Consider the following 17,407-nt stretch of genomic DNA (forward strand, 5'->3'; position numbering starts at 1 on the left):
GGTAGTATTTCCCACCTGAAATTAATCTTGCAGACATCAAGGAATCTCAGAATGCTTGTTTCCATATAGCTGATATCGTAAGAATTTTATGTATTTTCCTAGATATTGCTGTTAATGTTGTCAAATTTCGAGGCATGAGAGGAAAGTCACTGTTGCATGTCCTTTCAACTTTGTAAGATTTCTCTAGAAGAGAAGACTTGCTTGATTTTGAAAGGACACTTTTGTGTGGAATTATGCTAGTGTCTGTAGGTTTATGTGGTTGCAAAATAATATTTCCCAAACTGCAAGAAGCATCTTTTGGAATCTTTAACAACAAGTACGCTTACTTTTATTTTCGAAGTAGTGCTTGGTGTTAAAGATAACAATTTTCATGTCTTAAAATCTGGGATTGATCTCTTTAGTGTTTCTTGCCTCTGTTGTAAGGACAGGACGGAAGTGGGTCAGTTTAATCACTGAATTTCAATAACGCATTTTCAGATATATCTGTGTGGGTACTTTAGGAAAGTTTAAATAACACATGTCCAGTGTTATATTTTGAGACAGCCATGTGTTGTCTTTAGCTTGGTTAATGACATTCTAGCTTGAACTAATTATGTCGAAACTGGGGCCATTTCGATGGAAGGGAAATTACATATGCGAGTGTATGTGATACAGTGATAAAAAACACTACCATCATGTGGATGCTAATGTACTTGACACACCTTTAGTGTAACTGAAAATACCAATATCTAGATATTCAGATTTTATAGAAAGTTAAGTCAACTCTAAAAGCATGTCAATGATAGCAACACCCTTTTCTAGAAGTACATAATACTACTCAAAAAAATTCAAACACCTGTTGTTGTTTTGTCATGTGACAGACCGACTTAGTAATAAGTAAAAAAAAGCTTACAATGTTTGACATTATTATGTACATGAAATGCATTCTCTCCTATCATCATTATCATCATATAGAGACATGAAGTCTGTGAATTATCAAGTCAATAACTGTCATTTTCCAGACTGTATATTCTTCTACTGCGTATATATAAACCATGTATTGCCTTCCAGTATTAACCAGTGGATTTTACAACTGGCTGTTGTCCTATAGGCTCATTTCATTGGCTGTGACAAATTGGAATGCTTTTTGTTGTGTCTCTTCTTCCTGTTGTATAATCGTTCCAGAGCAATTGTGATATTTCTGTGCAGTTGTATGTGTACTGTGTATCTAGATAAGATATAGGCAAGGCTTGTGTATTTAGTCAGTTTGTATCAAGATTGTACAGGATGTTGTGATGTTGGTCTTTATGTGTGTACCTTAATATTAGAGGTGTAGCGATGAAGTGATACAGGTTTGTATCGCGATACAAGTCCCATGATATAGTGCATCGATTTCATATTTCCGTACTGTGATATCCATCATATGTTGGTGTAAAAAATTGTAAACAATAGCAAACAGTTTCAATAAGCAAATAGATTCTCTCGTATTTCCAGGCTGGCTATCACAGCATGCAGTGTTCTCCAGCCCAATATATATTTATGGTTTAATGAATGTCAATTCTTTAACACAGGAACAAAATATTTTGAAGCATATACTAACTCCTCCCTCAAGGAAGTGAGGTTTATGCATGTCAACTTCTTTAATTTGAGGAACACAACACTATAAAGAAGTTGACATTTGCAAAACGCACACTTGGTGTATCACTTCTAAATGCCATTCAAAGACTGAAAAATGTTTTTTTCCAAACAATATCCTGTTCAAAACAAATAAATCAGGACTGTTATTTACCTGTTGATAAAATCTATGAGCTTTTAAATATATGCTTTATACTGTATCAGCCTAGAAATCATCTCCCCAATGGTATCGGGATACACATCTCAGTCTCACCATATCGTTGCATCTCTATTCAATATCTGTTTATGAAGTTTAAACTAGTTATTTCCTATCTTTTATACCAAAGTTTTTTCTGCATAACCAATCAAAACGTGAAAGGCATTAGTGAACAACTTAATATAATGGGTCCCATGTTGCAAAATGTAATACTGAAAAATTATGAAAAATCATGATTTTAAATGTCCTTATTTTGACAACTGGATTGTGGAATAAAATAGGTAACCATGGTAACCCAAAAGGCGTAATCAAATTGTCCATCTGTTACATCAAATCACTCTGCATGTTCTACAACACACATGTTCAGCATTTCACACGGTGACTTAAGTCGCAGTCAGCATTAATGCACTTGAATACATGCACAGTCATCATATGCACATTCACATGCACTGCAAAAAGAACACATATTAATTATGAAAAACATTTTTTTCCACATACTATTTCCTAAATCATATCATATTAATTATACCTTATATTTTTGTAGATACAATTACACAATATAATGTAATTGTCGTAAAACATAGTTAAAACATACAGACATATTTCCACTAACGAATACAGGACCTTTAACACAATTGTTATATCTGTCAGTTTGTTATATTTGCATAGTTAACTGTGACTGAGGCAAGGCAGTGTTAATGCTTAGATGTTTGCAACTCCCACACTTTAACGTATATTTATACTAATGATCCATCTAGTGATAAACTGACTTTGTCAGAGAAGGCCATAGGATTGTGGAGCTTGTAATCTGGTGTTGATGTAATTGAGTATTCATTATAATTATTTTTGTATTCAAAATCTTCTGTGTTATTATTTTGGAGGGATTTTATATTTATTATCAATAATTTATTTATGAATTATTGTCATGTTATTATTTAATAACTATTTACTGTATGTATTATCCAAAGCACTAATATATGCATTAATCATTTATTGGTGAGACAATCCTGCACAAAAGTTATTTGGTCTCAGTTTAAACAAGTAGACCTATGAGAATTATGTAAAGTGATCATGTAGAGACCATAGTATGTTTAGGCAGATGTTATGAACATCAAATTCACGATCACTTGGACTTACTGGAAGAAACAACATCAAAGGCCAATTTCGTTTAAACACCATTTTTCTGAAAATTATTTTAACTTGTTGAACTGTCTGTTAATAGTGAAACCTCTTTATACTAACTGTGTTCTGTGTTATTATATATGTACAATAAAACGGAAAGCTTTGAAGATACAACTGATTTCTGTGTGTCTGGTCATTTCTTTTCCAAGGAGTGTCGTAGCCAAGTGGTTAGGGTGTTCGCTCTTAAGAGGGAAGGTCCAGGTTTGAAAACATGTGAAGTCCGTTTCTTGAATCTCCTTGTGATATTGGTGGAATGTTGCTAAGAAGCAGTGTGAAATATTCACTCACTCTTTTTACTTCTTTTGAGGTCAGCAAGAAGGGTCTTTCTTTTTAGGGCGAATTTTCATATGATTATGGAAATGTTTAGCCGGCTTCATGAACATATTTTGAGACATTCCCAAGCTGCCACAGATAAGTGCACGTTTGTAGATCTGTCTGCCTGTTTGATTACTTCTTGTTTAATATTCAGCAATCAGTGTATGAAATATCGTCTGCCCTTCGGCCCACTGCTTGCTACTTACATCGTGGGCTTACAACTTCATTTTATAGCCAGCCCCGTGGGCCAATCCGTTTTTCATATGTATATTTTGTACCATGTACTTAACAAGAGGTGTTATTTTGAAAACAGTTTACAATTGTGGTTGCTAGACGACGTCTATATGTATAGTTCATGATCAATCAAACCGCAACTTTGAAAGATCAGCCTACCCTTTAGTCAGACACTAAACGTGATTGGTCTAAAGAATGCTTTCTTCAGTGACCAAGTTGTTCTTGTCAAATTTGCTGTTGCACATGTTTACTTTGCGGAAGGAGAGTTACAAATCACATGTGCCACTTGCATGAAGAACATACAGAGACATTCTTGCCAAAGGTACTTACCATTCTGACTTTGCTTGTTCGTCTCGTTCAGATGGCAGTGACACTAAATGAATCTACAGGGGTCACCAAGTTATGCTTTGTAAAATTTGCATTTACACATGTTTAAGTTTACCTCACTATAAGTAATTCATTGATAAGAGTATTTTAACACCTAACCCCAGTTTCCTGTTTTTAGTACAGGGCTGGTTACATGTTCACAGGGCCGGCAACATTTTACAGTTATCAGCCCGGTGGGCTTCCTGGTGTTTTTAGGAGTTTCATACACTGCAGTAATGCTGTTGCAATATTACGACCCTCTACCAATAATCAAATCTGGACCAGACAGTTCAGGGATACACAACATGTGCATCACAACTGGGATACCATGACGTGCACCACTCAAGTCGTAAGTTCAAGTTAATGTATGTCACTTAATACTATCTCAGCGCTAAGAGAGTTTAGAAAATCTAGGCCTTGGACCTTTAGCCTACCCGGACGTTTCCACCTGGACCGTAAATGTCATTTTCGTGTAGCAAATCATGTGCCTATTGACCTTTCGCCAACAAACGGTAAACTGAATACTCCAGTCTTTTGATTAAATATTTATTCCAACAATTTCGTAACCTGCCTGAAAAAAATACAGTCACCAGTGTACAGCGGTAGAATTATTGACTGGACGCAACCAAACGTAACTTGAAGGTTAAGACTACACCTGACATGTAAACAGACAAAAAATATATATCCAAACAATGACATCCATAGAGTTGATCTCCCCTAGTCTTCTGATCTCTGAAACCTAAGAGTTCTCAGATGAGAAACCCATACTATTTAAGTTACCACCTTGTTGCCATATGATCTGAGAAATCGATAGTTACTACATTGCTTTCTAACCTGAAAAGCCTTACAGTTACTGCCCTTGCCATCTGAGAATATCCCATGGAGTTACTAAACTTGATTTCTGATCCGAAAACCCATCCAGTTACCCCCGGACCTTGATTTCTAACTTGAAAACCCCACAGAGTTACTCCCCTCCTCCTCATTAGTGAGTGAGTGAGTTTAATTTTACGCCACACCCAGCACTATTTCAGCTATATGGCGACGGTCTGTAAATAATCAACTCTGGACCAGATAATCCAGTGATCAATAGAATGAGCATCCGTCTGCGCAGTCGGGAACCGATGACATGTGTCAACCAAGTCATCGAGCCTGACCACCCGATTCCGTTAGTCGCCTCTTACGACAAGCACAGTCGCCTTTCGTGACAAGCATGGGCTGTTGAATACCTATTCTATCCCTAATTTTCACGTGTCCTCCCTAAGATTAGCGACATGCAAACAAAGAGGCGTAATTCTGCCTGACTTCGCCGCGACTCTCAAGATATGTCACCATGTCGTATTGCACATCACAGAAAGGTCTCTTAATTCTCATGATCCACCTTTTGTCTGAGATACAAATAAATGCTTTTTGAACAATTTGTTTCTGTTGACGCCCCTTGACCATGACACCCCCAACTCCGCCTCCTTCTCCCACTGTGATATTCCTGATATAATGCTAAAGCAGGCTAAAAAACGTATTCACTCTAACTCAGTTCTAATTAAATGTAGATTTATTCCCCTTTCCTTCTAATCAGCGAAACACCATCCAACAGAGGCAGCAAGATCTGGAAAGAAGGGAAAACTGAAGTCGGACACACGCGCGCGCACACACACACACACGCACACATACGCACACGCGCGCGTACACATCAACAAGAACTTGCAGTTTGTTGACAATGTGAAGGACATGCCATATGCATGACGGATTCAGTGCTACGAAACTATTGAAAAATGGACGACTTCCTTCAGAAACAAATTTTTAAGATTGAAGATGATGTATGTGTAGCACATGAAAAGTAACGGTTGATGTAGGTACAAAATTGTTCATTTCTTGTGCAAGTGATGTGCACTCTGTGTAGACCCTCAGGAATGATTCTACGTATATGAAACGAGGCCATTTTGGTGTCTCCTGTGATATTCCAGGTTCGTAAATACGGATTAAACCTCAACTCTCTAAAAAAAACCTGAATATGCTTGTAACAGTACACGATGACCAAATAACGCCTAAATAAATTCGTATCTCAACTTTAACACTCATACGGGAATGAACACACATGACTTGATTTGTTTATCTAAAATTTTCACAGACGTTTTGCTGCTCTCCACAAAAAGAATCTGTTTCTATAAAATTGTCAAAGCTGGATATTCTTTTACACTGAATCTTATTGACTATCTTGAAACGAATCTTGTGTTATGGAGAAGTGTCACCTGGCTTGTCTCACCTGTTCCACCCTGTCATCCTGCATGACGGCTATGTTGAACTGGTCCATCACCGTGTTAGACTTGGTGTAGGCAGTCCCGAACTCAAACGTGTTGTCCACAACGAGCGTCGCACCGGGGGCGAGTAACTGATTGTCCAGAAGTTTCTGCCATAGAAAGATTTTTGTTAGTTGTTTAACGTCACCTTCACCATTATTCCAGCTATATAGCGTCGGTCTGTAAATAATCGAGTCTGGACAAGACAATCCAGTGATCAACAACATGAGTGTCGATCTTCGCAAATGGGATACGATGACCTGTCTCAACCAGAAACGGGTACTATACAAACACGCTCACCCGTTCAACAGATGTCCCCTGTTTATGACGTCGACGTCACAGAACCAAGTCGTGTTTGACGTTTTCCGATTTAAAAAATAGTGGTTTCAAAGCAGAGGTTATGGTATGTTTTCCCTTCAAATCACTTTAATGGTTTGTAATAAGGGGCTGCGGGGTAGCCTAATGGCCGAAGACTTGGACTAATATCCCCAGATGGATAGAATGTGTGAAGCCCCTTTCTGGTGTCACCCGCCGTGATGTTGCTGGAATATTGCTAAAAGTGGTGTAAAAGCAAACTCAGTTAGTCAGTCAGTAACAACGTCAAGAACATACTGATATTATACTGTTATCCTACCCATAAAGCGGTACGTGCACGCTGTTTGTGACGCTGTCAGGGGAGGGTATCAGTCAGACCTCACTCTTCTGTTATCCCTTTTTAATGTTCAAAAATGGCCTCTAGGATAACACACGTATATATATTGTACTTGTGGTCTTGTTCACTGAAGTAAACTTTATTCAAAGTTTAACTGAACTTGGGGCACGCATTCCTTTCAGTACACCACCACAAGGGGTGGTGGAGTTGGGCAATAGTAAAACGTCTGTTCATCACGCTGACGACCCAGGTTCGATTCTCCAAGGGATGCAATTTGAGATGTCCATTTCTAGTATCCCCTGCAGTCATATTTTTGGAATATTGCTAAAAGCGGCATAAAAATACTCACCCACTCACACCACAACTGACCTTGTAGTAGCCGAGGTAGCCTTCCTTATCGGCATCGAGGTAGACAAGGTGGAACTGCTGTCCCTCCTCAGCCAGGGCGTCCAGGGTGTCAGTAGCTGGACCTGGACAAAGAATGATGTGTCCGTCAGTCATAAAGCGATGGCAGTTGGGTAGGGAATAATTACACGATGAAACCGAATGAATGAGTGTCATTGAGTGTCGGCCTGTGCCACCATATGTCGGCCAGCTGTAAATAATCGGGGCTGGGGCAGACAATGAGTGTCGGCCTGTGCCACCATATGTCGGCCAGCTGTAAATAATCGGGGCTGGAGCAGACAATGAGTGTCGGCCTGTGCCACCATATGTCGGCCAGCTGTAAATAATCGGGGCTGGAGCAGACAATGAGTGTCGGTCTGTGCCACCATATGTCGGCCAGCTGTAAATAATCGGGTCTGGACCAGACAATGAGTGTCGGTCTGTGCCACCATATGTCGGCCAGCTGTAAATAATCGGGGCTGGATCAGACAATGAGTGTCGGTCTGTGCCACCATATGTCGGCCAGCTGTAAATAATCGGGGCTGGATCAGACAATGAGTGTCGGTCTGTGCCACCATATGTCGGCCAGCTGTAAATAATCGGGTCTGGATCAGACAATGAGTGTCGGTCTGTGCCACTATATGTCGGCCAGCTGTAAATAATCGGGTCTGGACCAGACAATGAGTGTCGGTCTGCGCCACCATATGTCGGCCAGCTGTAAATAATCGGGTCTGGACCAGACAATGCAATGACTGACATCATGAGCATCGGTCCACTACAAATGGACACGGATACGAAGACATACATCGACAAAGTCAGTGAGCCAGACCTTCAGCACAAAATCATTGCTAATACACATGTTTCCGGGTTTACAGTGAACGAAAGAGCGAGACTGTCATTGAAACAGAAGATGAGGGCTGAGAGGATATATTGAGAAGGCATTGCAAAGTAACATCGATGACAAAGTATAGACCCAGAACTAGTTAAGAAAACCCATAATGTATAATTACACTTCACCATGAATGTCAACTGCAATGACTACGGGATATATCGTAAGGATCTGACCATTCATTTTTATGATGACACCACAAAGGTTATAAAAATAGTGTTTTCAGACTCATTTTCGGCACTTTCATACCAGTATACATTCCATAAGCCACTTACAGATTTCTTGGGGTGCTTAACTTCTTTCGTGCATGATTCATTGATGGATGTGGGAAGGTATGTTCATAGAAACGCTTTAACAGCATGAGTGAGTTTTGTTAAACGTCGCCCTTAGCAATATTCAAGGTACATCAAGGAGGGGGAACCGGAAATGGCCTCACCCATTGCACCAATGTGGTAATCGGACCCGGGGCTTCAGTCTGATGAGTGAATGCTTTACAGCATGGAGAAATGGACATTATTTCACTGGCAGTTCGAAATTGGCAAACTCATTGTAGTAAAAAGATACAGCGTTTAGTTGTGAAAATATTTTACCTTGTCTGATGTCAATTTTCTCCCCACATGGCAATCCTCTGAATGTCTCCTTCGCCGTCGCTACCAAATAAGGCTCCAATTCACATGTTACAACAACACCATCTTCCGGAAGTGCTTCCGCCATTGCCATAGCAACGTAGCCTGTAAACATCCCGATCTCCAGAACTCTCGTAGCTTTCTGCATGCGGATCAAAAACTGAAGAAATTGCCCTATAACACAATACATTTGGTTTGAGTGAGTTCAAATGTTCCCTTTCAAATCAGTCTTTAAGATATTTAGTTTGAAGTGACCGTGAGATGTTTTGTATTTCATACCAAATAAACATCTAAACAAACGTTGACCACCCTTACGTCAAAATTAATTATGACAGTAAGTGACAAGTGTATGAATTAGGATGACATCACGGTCCAAACCACAACAATCCAATAACTTCACTTTATTAGATACCCATGTAAACTTAGGACAGCACGAGAGGGGTGCAATACGGAAGACGTGGTCAATCCGTATGGCACCCAAGATTCATTGTGAAACGTTCACTGCTTGACAGATCGATTTAAAGGCGAATATCTTGTTCGTTTCATTCACAAAATTTTGAATGTATTAAAATGTTAATGAATTTCATAAGAATGGTATAATTATTTTGCCTACATAGTAAGTTATGAAAGTGTGGCTTGATTCATGACGTCATGCGAAGGAATGTATGATCTACGTCAGTTGCATGATCCGCCCACGCGAGGAGTGATACTTATATGTCAAACTAACCTGAATGAAAGGTATTCAGAGACATGAAAATATGTATCGCTACGCTATGATTTGGTTTAATAAATAACTAATTAATGCAAGATAAGAGATTAATGAAAGACCATTGTAGAGCAGAAGGACACGCATAGCCCAGTCGTATAAACAGCTGCAAATAGAGCTGTCCACAGTTGCCTTCCTTGAGCACTCATGAAACATTACCACTGGTTCCAAGCCACTTTAGCCCCGGTTAGTTCGTTTAGTCCATGTTCTTGGGTTTCACCAAACTTGCGAACGTTCGTTATCTGTATCACACTGGACATTCCTCTCACACGATGTGATATATTTCCAACATTGAGATATGCGGATGTAAACCCAGGTCACTCACTCATGGATGATAAATACAAGCCATTCTTGACACCTTCTACAATAATACAGCTAACGTCATTTGAAGACTTTGTAAATACATACAACTACAATACAACCAATCTTGTAACATACCAATATAAGCCAACCAACCATGATTTAACCCACCATGACACAATCCTGGTTTTACATTATTATGTGCAGCCTGTACTTTGAAAAGCCTACTTACATCATATCTTGTAGAAACATGTCTTGTTAAAAAAGTCTTAATGAATCTGATTGTCTTATTTCAACCGTTCTAGTTTCACCCACTTAGTGCCAACCGTTTCGTTGCAACCAACTTTGTTCCAACCAGTTTAGTTCAAGCCACTTTGTTCCATACATTATAGTTTCACCCCAATTTACAGTTTCAACCCACTTTGTTCCAACCGTTCTAATTTGTTCCAACACTTTTAGTTTCAAACCACTGTGTTCAAACAGTTCGTTCCAAGCATTTTCCTTTCAACATACTTTGTTCCCACGATTTTAGTTTCAAACCAATATATAGTTTCAAACCACTTTGTTCCAACCATTCTGGTTTCAACCCAATACTCACATTGTAACAAACCTTCTGGTTAAAAAACAAGTTTGTTACGAAACTTTCTGCTAAAGCTTACTTCCTTGCAAACTACTCTTCTACAAACCGTCAATACATCCGGTTTTGCTACAACCCATAAAGCAAAACCAATGTTGTTTAAATCATGTCAAGAGGGACCCAAAAGTCCAATGCTTATCTTACCTCCCAACTTTTAATATTTTCCTACTAATGTGCATACAGACAGAAACTATGTATAGTGAAAGTTGTCTACACCGGCACTAACTTGGACTGAAGAAACAATCCAGTATAGACAATGTGCCGGATTATGGAGTTGATGATACATGTATCAGCCACGGGCGGGACTGAGATTATGTGCCAGTGCTGTCAACCTGCCGGATTGGACAGGTGCCGGTTTTGACAGCTTTCACTGTACATGGTCTTTGGTAGAGGCTAGTTACCCTGACCGGGTCCGCTTTGATAAAAGGGATTAAACTCTGTGAAGACTTTTCCCTCTCTGAATAGTTGCGACCAGGGCATGGCGAAGGTCTCCTTGCTGATCATCCGGGTACTTGCAGAGTCAGGCATCGTCATTTTCCGACAGTAGGTGTCGCGCATAGCCATTGTAGTCAATACTTTATCTATGGCTTCCTTCACTTCCGGTGGCGTGTCGACCTGCTTTGACCGCGTGCGGAGCTCACACAGAATCTCGACCGCTGGGTCCATGAGCATCGCCTTGTCCCACACTTCGAATATTTCATCGGTCGACATACTTTACCGTGTTAGCTTAAACAAGAGAATGTTTCCATGCTCTGACACAAAGTCGACAAAGTAGGATTGCACTTGTTAGAAATGTACGTACAGTATTAATACGCACATGCGAGTCATAATTATACTTATGAGCGAGAACACAAAGAATCGAAACGTTCCTGTGAGTGTACAGAGATTCAATATTCAACACGGCACTTGGGGCGGTGGGGAGTCGAATGGAATGGAAAATTCGCACGTCACCAGGAAGACGTGGTAAAAGTGGCGTAAAACTAAACTACTCGACACTTACCGGCATGTACACGACTTGGTTGTACGCATACGGGAACGTATTTGTATGTACACAGAGACTCCGGATGTATCTTTACGTATCCGAAGACTCAGGACGTATCTGTACGTATACAGACATTCGAATTCAGGACGTATACTAGTACGTAGAAACCCAGGCCGTATATGTACGTATACAAAAACTCAGGGCATATCTGTACATATACAGAAACTCAGGGTGTATCTGTACATATACAGAAACTCAGGGTGTATCTGTACGTATGCTGACACGCAGGACGTATCTGTACATATACAGACACTCAGGACGTATCTATACGTATACATACACGTAAAACGTATGTGTACGTATACGGGCACTTAGGACGCATTTTACTCAAACTGACACACAGGACGTATATGTACGTACACAGACACTCGGGGCGTATCTGTATGTATGCAGTGAGTGATTGAGTTTAGTTTTACGCCACACTCAGACTCAGCAATATTCCAGCTATATGGCGGAGGTCTGTAAATAATCGAGTCTGGACCAGATAATCCAATGATCAACAGCATGAGCATCGATCTGCGCAATGGGGAACCGATGACGTGTGAACCAAATCAACAAGCCTGACCACCTGATCCCGTTAGTCGCCTCTTACTACAAGCGTGGTGGCCTTTTATAGCAAGCATAGGTTGCTGAAGGCCTATTCTACCCCGCGACCTTCAAGGGTATGTATGTATACAGACACTCAGGACGTATATGTGTGTATGCAGAGACCTGGGACGTATCTGTTCGTATACACTCAGGGCGTATCTGTATGTATACAGACACTCAGGACGTATCGGGATCAACAGTACGGAGTGACTTGGTAAAATACATATCAGGACGTAGAGTACGGAATGACTTGGTAAACATACGTATCAGGACCTGTAATACGGAGAGACTTGGTAACAGTATGTAGCAGGACATATAGTACGGAGTGACTTGATAAAAGTACGTATCCGGAGATATAGTACGGAGCGACTCAGTAAAAGTACATATCAGGACCTGCAGCACGGAGAGACTCGGCAAAAATACGTATTAGGACCTACGGTACGGACTGACTCGAAAAGTACGTATGAGGACCTAAAGTACGGAGTGAATTGGTAAACGTACTATCAAGCCTTACAGTACGGTGTGACTTCGTATAAATACTTATCAGGACCGACAGTACGGAGTGACTTTGTAAAAGTACGTATCAAGACCTAAAGTACGGAGTGACTTGATAAAAGTACGTATCAGGAACTGCAGTACGGAGAGACTTGGTAAACGTACGTATCTGGACTTACAGTACGGTGTGACTTGGTGGAAGTACGTATCAGGACCTATAATAAGGAGTGACTTGGTAAAAGTACATATCAGGACATACAGTAGGGTGTAACTCGGTAAAAGTACGTATCAGGAACTGCAGTACGGAGAGACTTGGTAAAAGTATATTTCCGGTCCTAGCATACGGAGTGAGTTGGTAAAAGTACGTATCAGGACCTACAGCACTCTTTCAAACAGAAACACAGGGCTATCTGTATGTCCACAGATATTCTGGACTTGTCTATATTATAGGGCATTTATGTAGTGCATCCATGCAATTAGTACATGCGCAAGGCGCTGGTATTTTTTCCTTATTAATCTCAACTCCCCGGGGTGTATACAACTCTTGCAGCCACTAGTGGTGCTCAGATTAATTGAAATAATCGAAGATTGATCGCAATGACTAGACGATCAAGCAATCGATCACATTTTCTCATAATCGAACACAAACGATTTTGGAACTATTGTTTTAGTCTTTAAAAAATTTGTCTATGGAACATATCTTCGAAGCTGCCAGGGTCTGAAATATAAATGTAAATCGTAGAAAACTCACTTCACTAACTGAAAAGTCATGACTGAATACTTCTTGAAGACTCCAGGAAGTTCATGATATACTGAAGTAAAGTAATAAGTTGCATCATGTTACACAGATCTGCAATAATAATGCGGATAAGAAAATTTGAAAAATAACGCCAACCATTTTTTTCTATGATTGTTCGCTAGTAATGAAACAATCATCAATTGTAAGAGTTCAACCAATTCCAAACACTAGCAGGCAATTTGTGCACCATGTGGCTTTCCCATCCTTACTAGTTACCCATTCACAGCTAGGTCCACGTATACTGCACGTTACTGTAAATAATATCGCGCGGAGTTACACAAGAAACAAACAAATATGCACAGACTCGGAACCTACATGTACGTATACCGATACTCGTCCTATGTGTGTACTTACAGAGATTCATGATTTATCTATACGTATACACAGACTCGGAACCTACGTATACCGATACCCGTCCTATGTGTGTACTTACAGAGATTCATGATTTATCTATACGTATACACAGACTTGGAACCTACGTATACCGATACCCGTCCTCTGTGTGTACTTACAGAGATTCATGATTTATCCATACGTATACACAGACTCGGAACCTACATGTACGTATACCGATACCCGTCCTATGTGTGTACTTACAGAGATTCATGATTTATCTATACGTATACACAGACTTGGAACCTACATGTACGTATACCGATACTCGTCCTATGTGTACGTTTACAGATTCATGATTTACCTGTAAGTATACACAGACTCGGAACCTGCATGTATGCATTCCGATACTCGTCCTCTGTGTATGCTTACAGAAATCCATGATTTGCCTATACGTATACACAAACTCGGAACCTACATGTACGTATACCGATACCCGTCCTATGTGTGTACTTACAGAGATTCATGATTTATCTATACGTATACACAGACTCGGAACCTACATGTACGTATACCGATACCCGTCCTATGTGTGTACTTACAGAGATTCATGATTTATCTATATGTATACACAGACTTGGAACCTACGTATACCGATACCCGTCCTCTGTGTGTACTTACAGAGATTCATGATTTATCTATACGTATACACAGACTCGGAACCTACATGTACGTATACCGATACTCGTCCTCTGTGTGTACTTACAGAGATTCATGATTTATCTATACGTATACACAGACTCGGAACCTACATGTACGTATACCGATACCCGTCCTATGTGTGTACTTACAGAGATTCATGATTTATCTATACGTATACACAGACTTGGAACCTACATGTGCGTATTTAGATACTCGTCCTATGTGTACGTTTACAGATTCATGATTTACCTGTAAGTATACACAGACTCGGAACCTGCATGTATGCATTCCGATACTCGTCCTATGTGTATGCTTACAGAAATCCATGATTTATCTATACGTATACACAAACTCGGAACCTACATGTACGTATACCGATACCCGTCCTATGTGTGTACTTACAGAGATTCATGATTTATCTATATGTATACACAGACTCGGAACCTACGTATACCGATACCCGTCCTCTGTGTGTACTTACAGAGATTCATGATTTATCTATACGTATACACAGACTTGGAACCTACATGTACGTATACCGATACTCGTCCTCTGTGTGTACTTACAGAGATTCATGATTTATCTATACGTATACACAGACTCGGAACCTGCATGTATGCATTCCGATACTCGTCCTATGTGTATGCTTACAGAAATCCATGATTTATCTATACGTATACACAGACTCGGAACCTACATGTACGTATACCGATACCCGTCCTATGTGTGTACTTACAGAGATTCATGATTTATCTATATGTATACACAGACTCGGAACCTACGTATACCGATACCCGTCCTCTGTGTGTACTTACAGAGATTCATGATTTATCTATACGTATACACAGACTCGGAACCTACATGTACGTATACCGATACCCGTCCTATGTGTGTACTTACAGAGATTCATGATTTATCTATACGTATACACAGACTTGGAACCTACATGTACGTATACCGATACTCGTCCTATGTGTACGTTTACAGATTCATGATTTACCTGTAAGTATACACAGACTCGGAACCTGCATGTATGCATTCCGATACTCGTCCTATGTGTATGCTTACAGAAATCCATGATTTATCTATACGTATACACAGACTCGGAACCTACATGTACGTATACCGATACCCGTCCTATGTGTGTACTTACAGAGATTCATGATTTATCTATATGTATACACAGACTCGGAACCTACGTATACCGATACCCGTCCTCTGTGTGTACTTACAGAGATTCATGATTTATCTATACGTATACACAGACTTGGAACCTACATGTACGTATACCGATACTCGTCCTCTGTGTGTACTTACAGAGATTCATGATTTATCTATACGTATACACAGACTCGGAACCTACATGTACGTATACCGATACCCGTCCTATGTGTGTACTTACAGAGATTCATGATTTACCTGTAAGTATACACAGACTCGGAACCTACATGTATGTATACCGATACCCGTCCTATGTGTGTGCTTACAGAGATTCATGATTTATCTATACGTATACACAGACTCGGAACCTACATGTACGTATACCGATACTCGTCCTATGTGTGTACTTACAGAGATTCATGATTTATCTATACGTATACACAGACTTGGAACCTACATGTACGTATACCGATACTCGTCCTCTGTGTGTACTTACAGAGATTCATGATTTATCTATACGTATACACAGACTCGGAACCTACATGTACGTATACCGATACCCGTCCTCTGTGTGTACTTACAGAGATTCATGATTTATCTATACGTATACACAGACTCGGAACCTACATGTACGTATACCGATACCCGTCCTCTGTGTGTACTTACAGAGATTCATGATTTATCTATACGTATACACAGACTCGGAACCTACATGTACGTATACCGATACCCGTCCTATGTGTGTACTTACAGAGATTCATGATTTATCTATACGTATACACAGACTCGGAACCTACGTATACCGATACCCGTCCTATGTGTGTACTTACAAAGATTCATGATTTATCTATACGTATACACAGACTCGGAACCTACATGTACGTATTTAGATACTCGTCCTATGTGTACGTTTACAGATTCATGATTTACCTGTAAGTATACACAGACCCGGAACCTGCATGTATGCATCCCGATACTCGTCCTATGTGTATGCTTACAGAAATCTATGATTTGCCTATACGTATACACAGACCTGTGCGTACTCATATACTCGTCGTGTGTGTATATTTACAGAGATTCATGATTTGCCATATGTGCGTGAATATACAGACTCGGGACTTACCTGTACGTATTCAGAGAGTAGACAGAAGAGCACATCATCTGACCTGGCACATCATCTGATCTTCCCCAGAAAAAGAACTAATTGTGTTCTACATGACATAGTCTACTTACTGCCAATAGCAGTCCATTTCAACTAATCATAATGTGATACAGATTGACATGGTGCAAAATTAATAGGAGCCAATGTACAGTGAACAAGTTGAAAAACGTTATAAAACAGGTTACCATGACAACCTCGTATCTTCATATATAATAACGCCATCTGTGACTACACTACTTATGCAAATACATGTACAAGTATGACAGTATACAAGTTCTACAGTCTTCCACTACAACTTCTCTACTGTACCTACTACTACTACTACACTACTACTACTACTACTGCTGCTGCTGCTGCTGCTGCCGCGCCTCCCATGTACGCGACGTCATCTACTACAAGGGGAGTCAGTGATGCATGAGACCACGTCATGGTCACCAACGATCAAAGGTTTCTTGGACGTCTAGTACACTGGCAAACAGGGAATGCGGTTTTTATTCCTTTATTTCGGAAAATATCTCTACAGCACAGAGACTTAACATAACATATTAGGCTTGACACTTCATGAACAGGCAGGCACAGCTTTCTTCATTCGTGACCAACTCGTTTTCTTCATTCGTGACCGACTTATTCCGGGACAACGGATGTTAGGGGCGAGTGGTGACGAATGAGC

The 17,407-nt window shown here is 40.1% G+C and overlaps 1 protein-coding gene across 1 annotated transcript; it reads right to left on the reverse strand.

Annotated features, from left to right (window-relative positions):
• Window positions 1-5,456: 5,456 nt before the first annotated feature.
• Window positions 5,457-11,166, reverse strand: LOC137272417 (O-methyltransferase MdmC-like). Its single transcript, XM_067804798.1, has 5 exons — window positions 10,857-11,166; window positions 8,717-8,926; window positions 7,223-7,323; window positions 6,168-6,311; window positions 5,457-5,510 (listed from the first exon to the last, which is right to left on the reverse strand). Exons 1-5 carry the CDS (start codon window positions 11,164-11,166, stop codon window positions 5,457-5,459), a joined length of 819 nt encoding a protein of 272 aa, XP_067660899.1.
• Between the last annotated feature and the right edge of the window lie 6,241 nt (window positions 11,167-17,407).

Source organism: Haliotis asinina, chromosome 2 (assembly GCF_037392515.1).
Source record: "Haliotis asinina isolate JCU_RB_2024 chromosome 2, JCU_Hal_asi_v2, whole genome shotgun sequence".
Classification (NCBI taxonomy): domain Eukaryota; kingdom Metazoa; phylum Mollusca; class Gastropoda; order Lepetellida; family Haliotidae; genus Haliotis; species Haliotis asinina.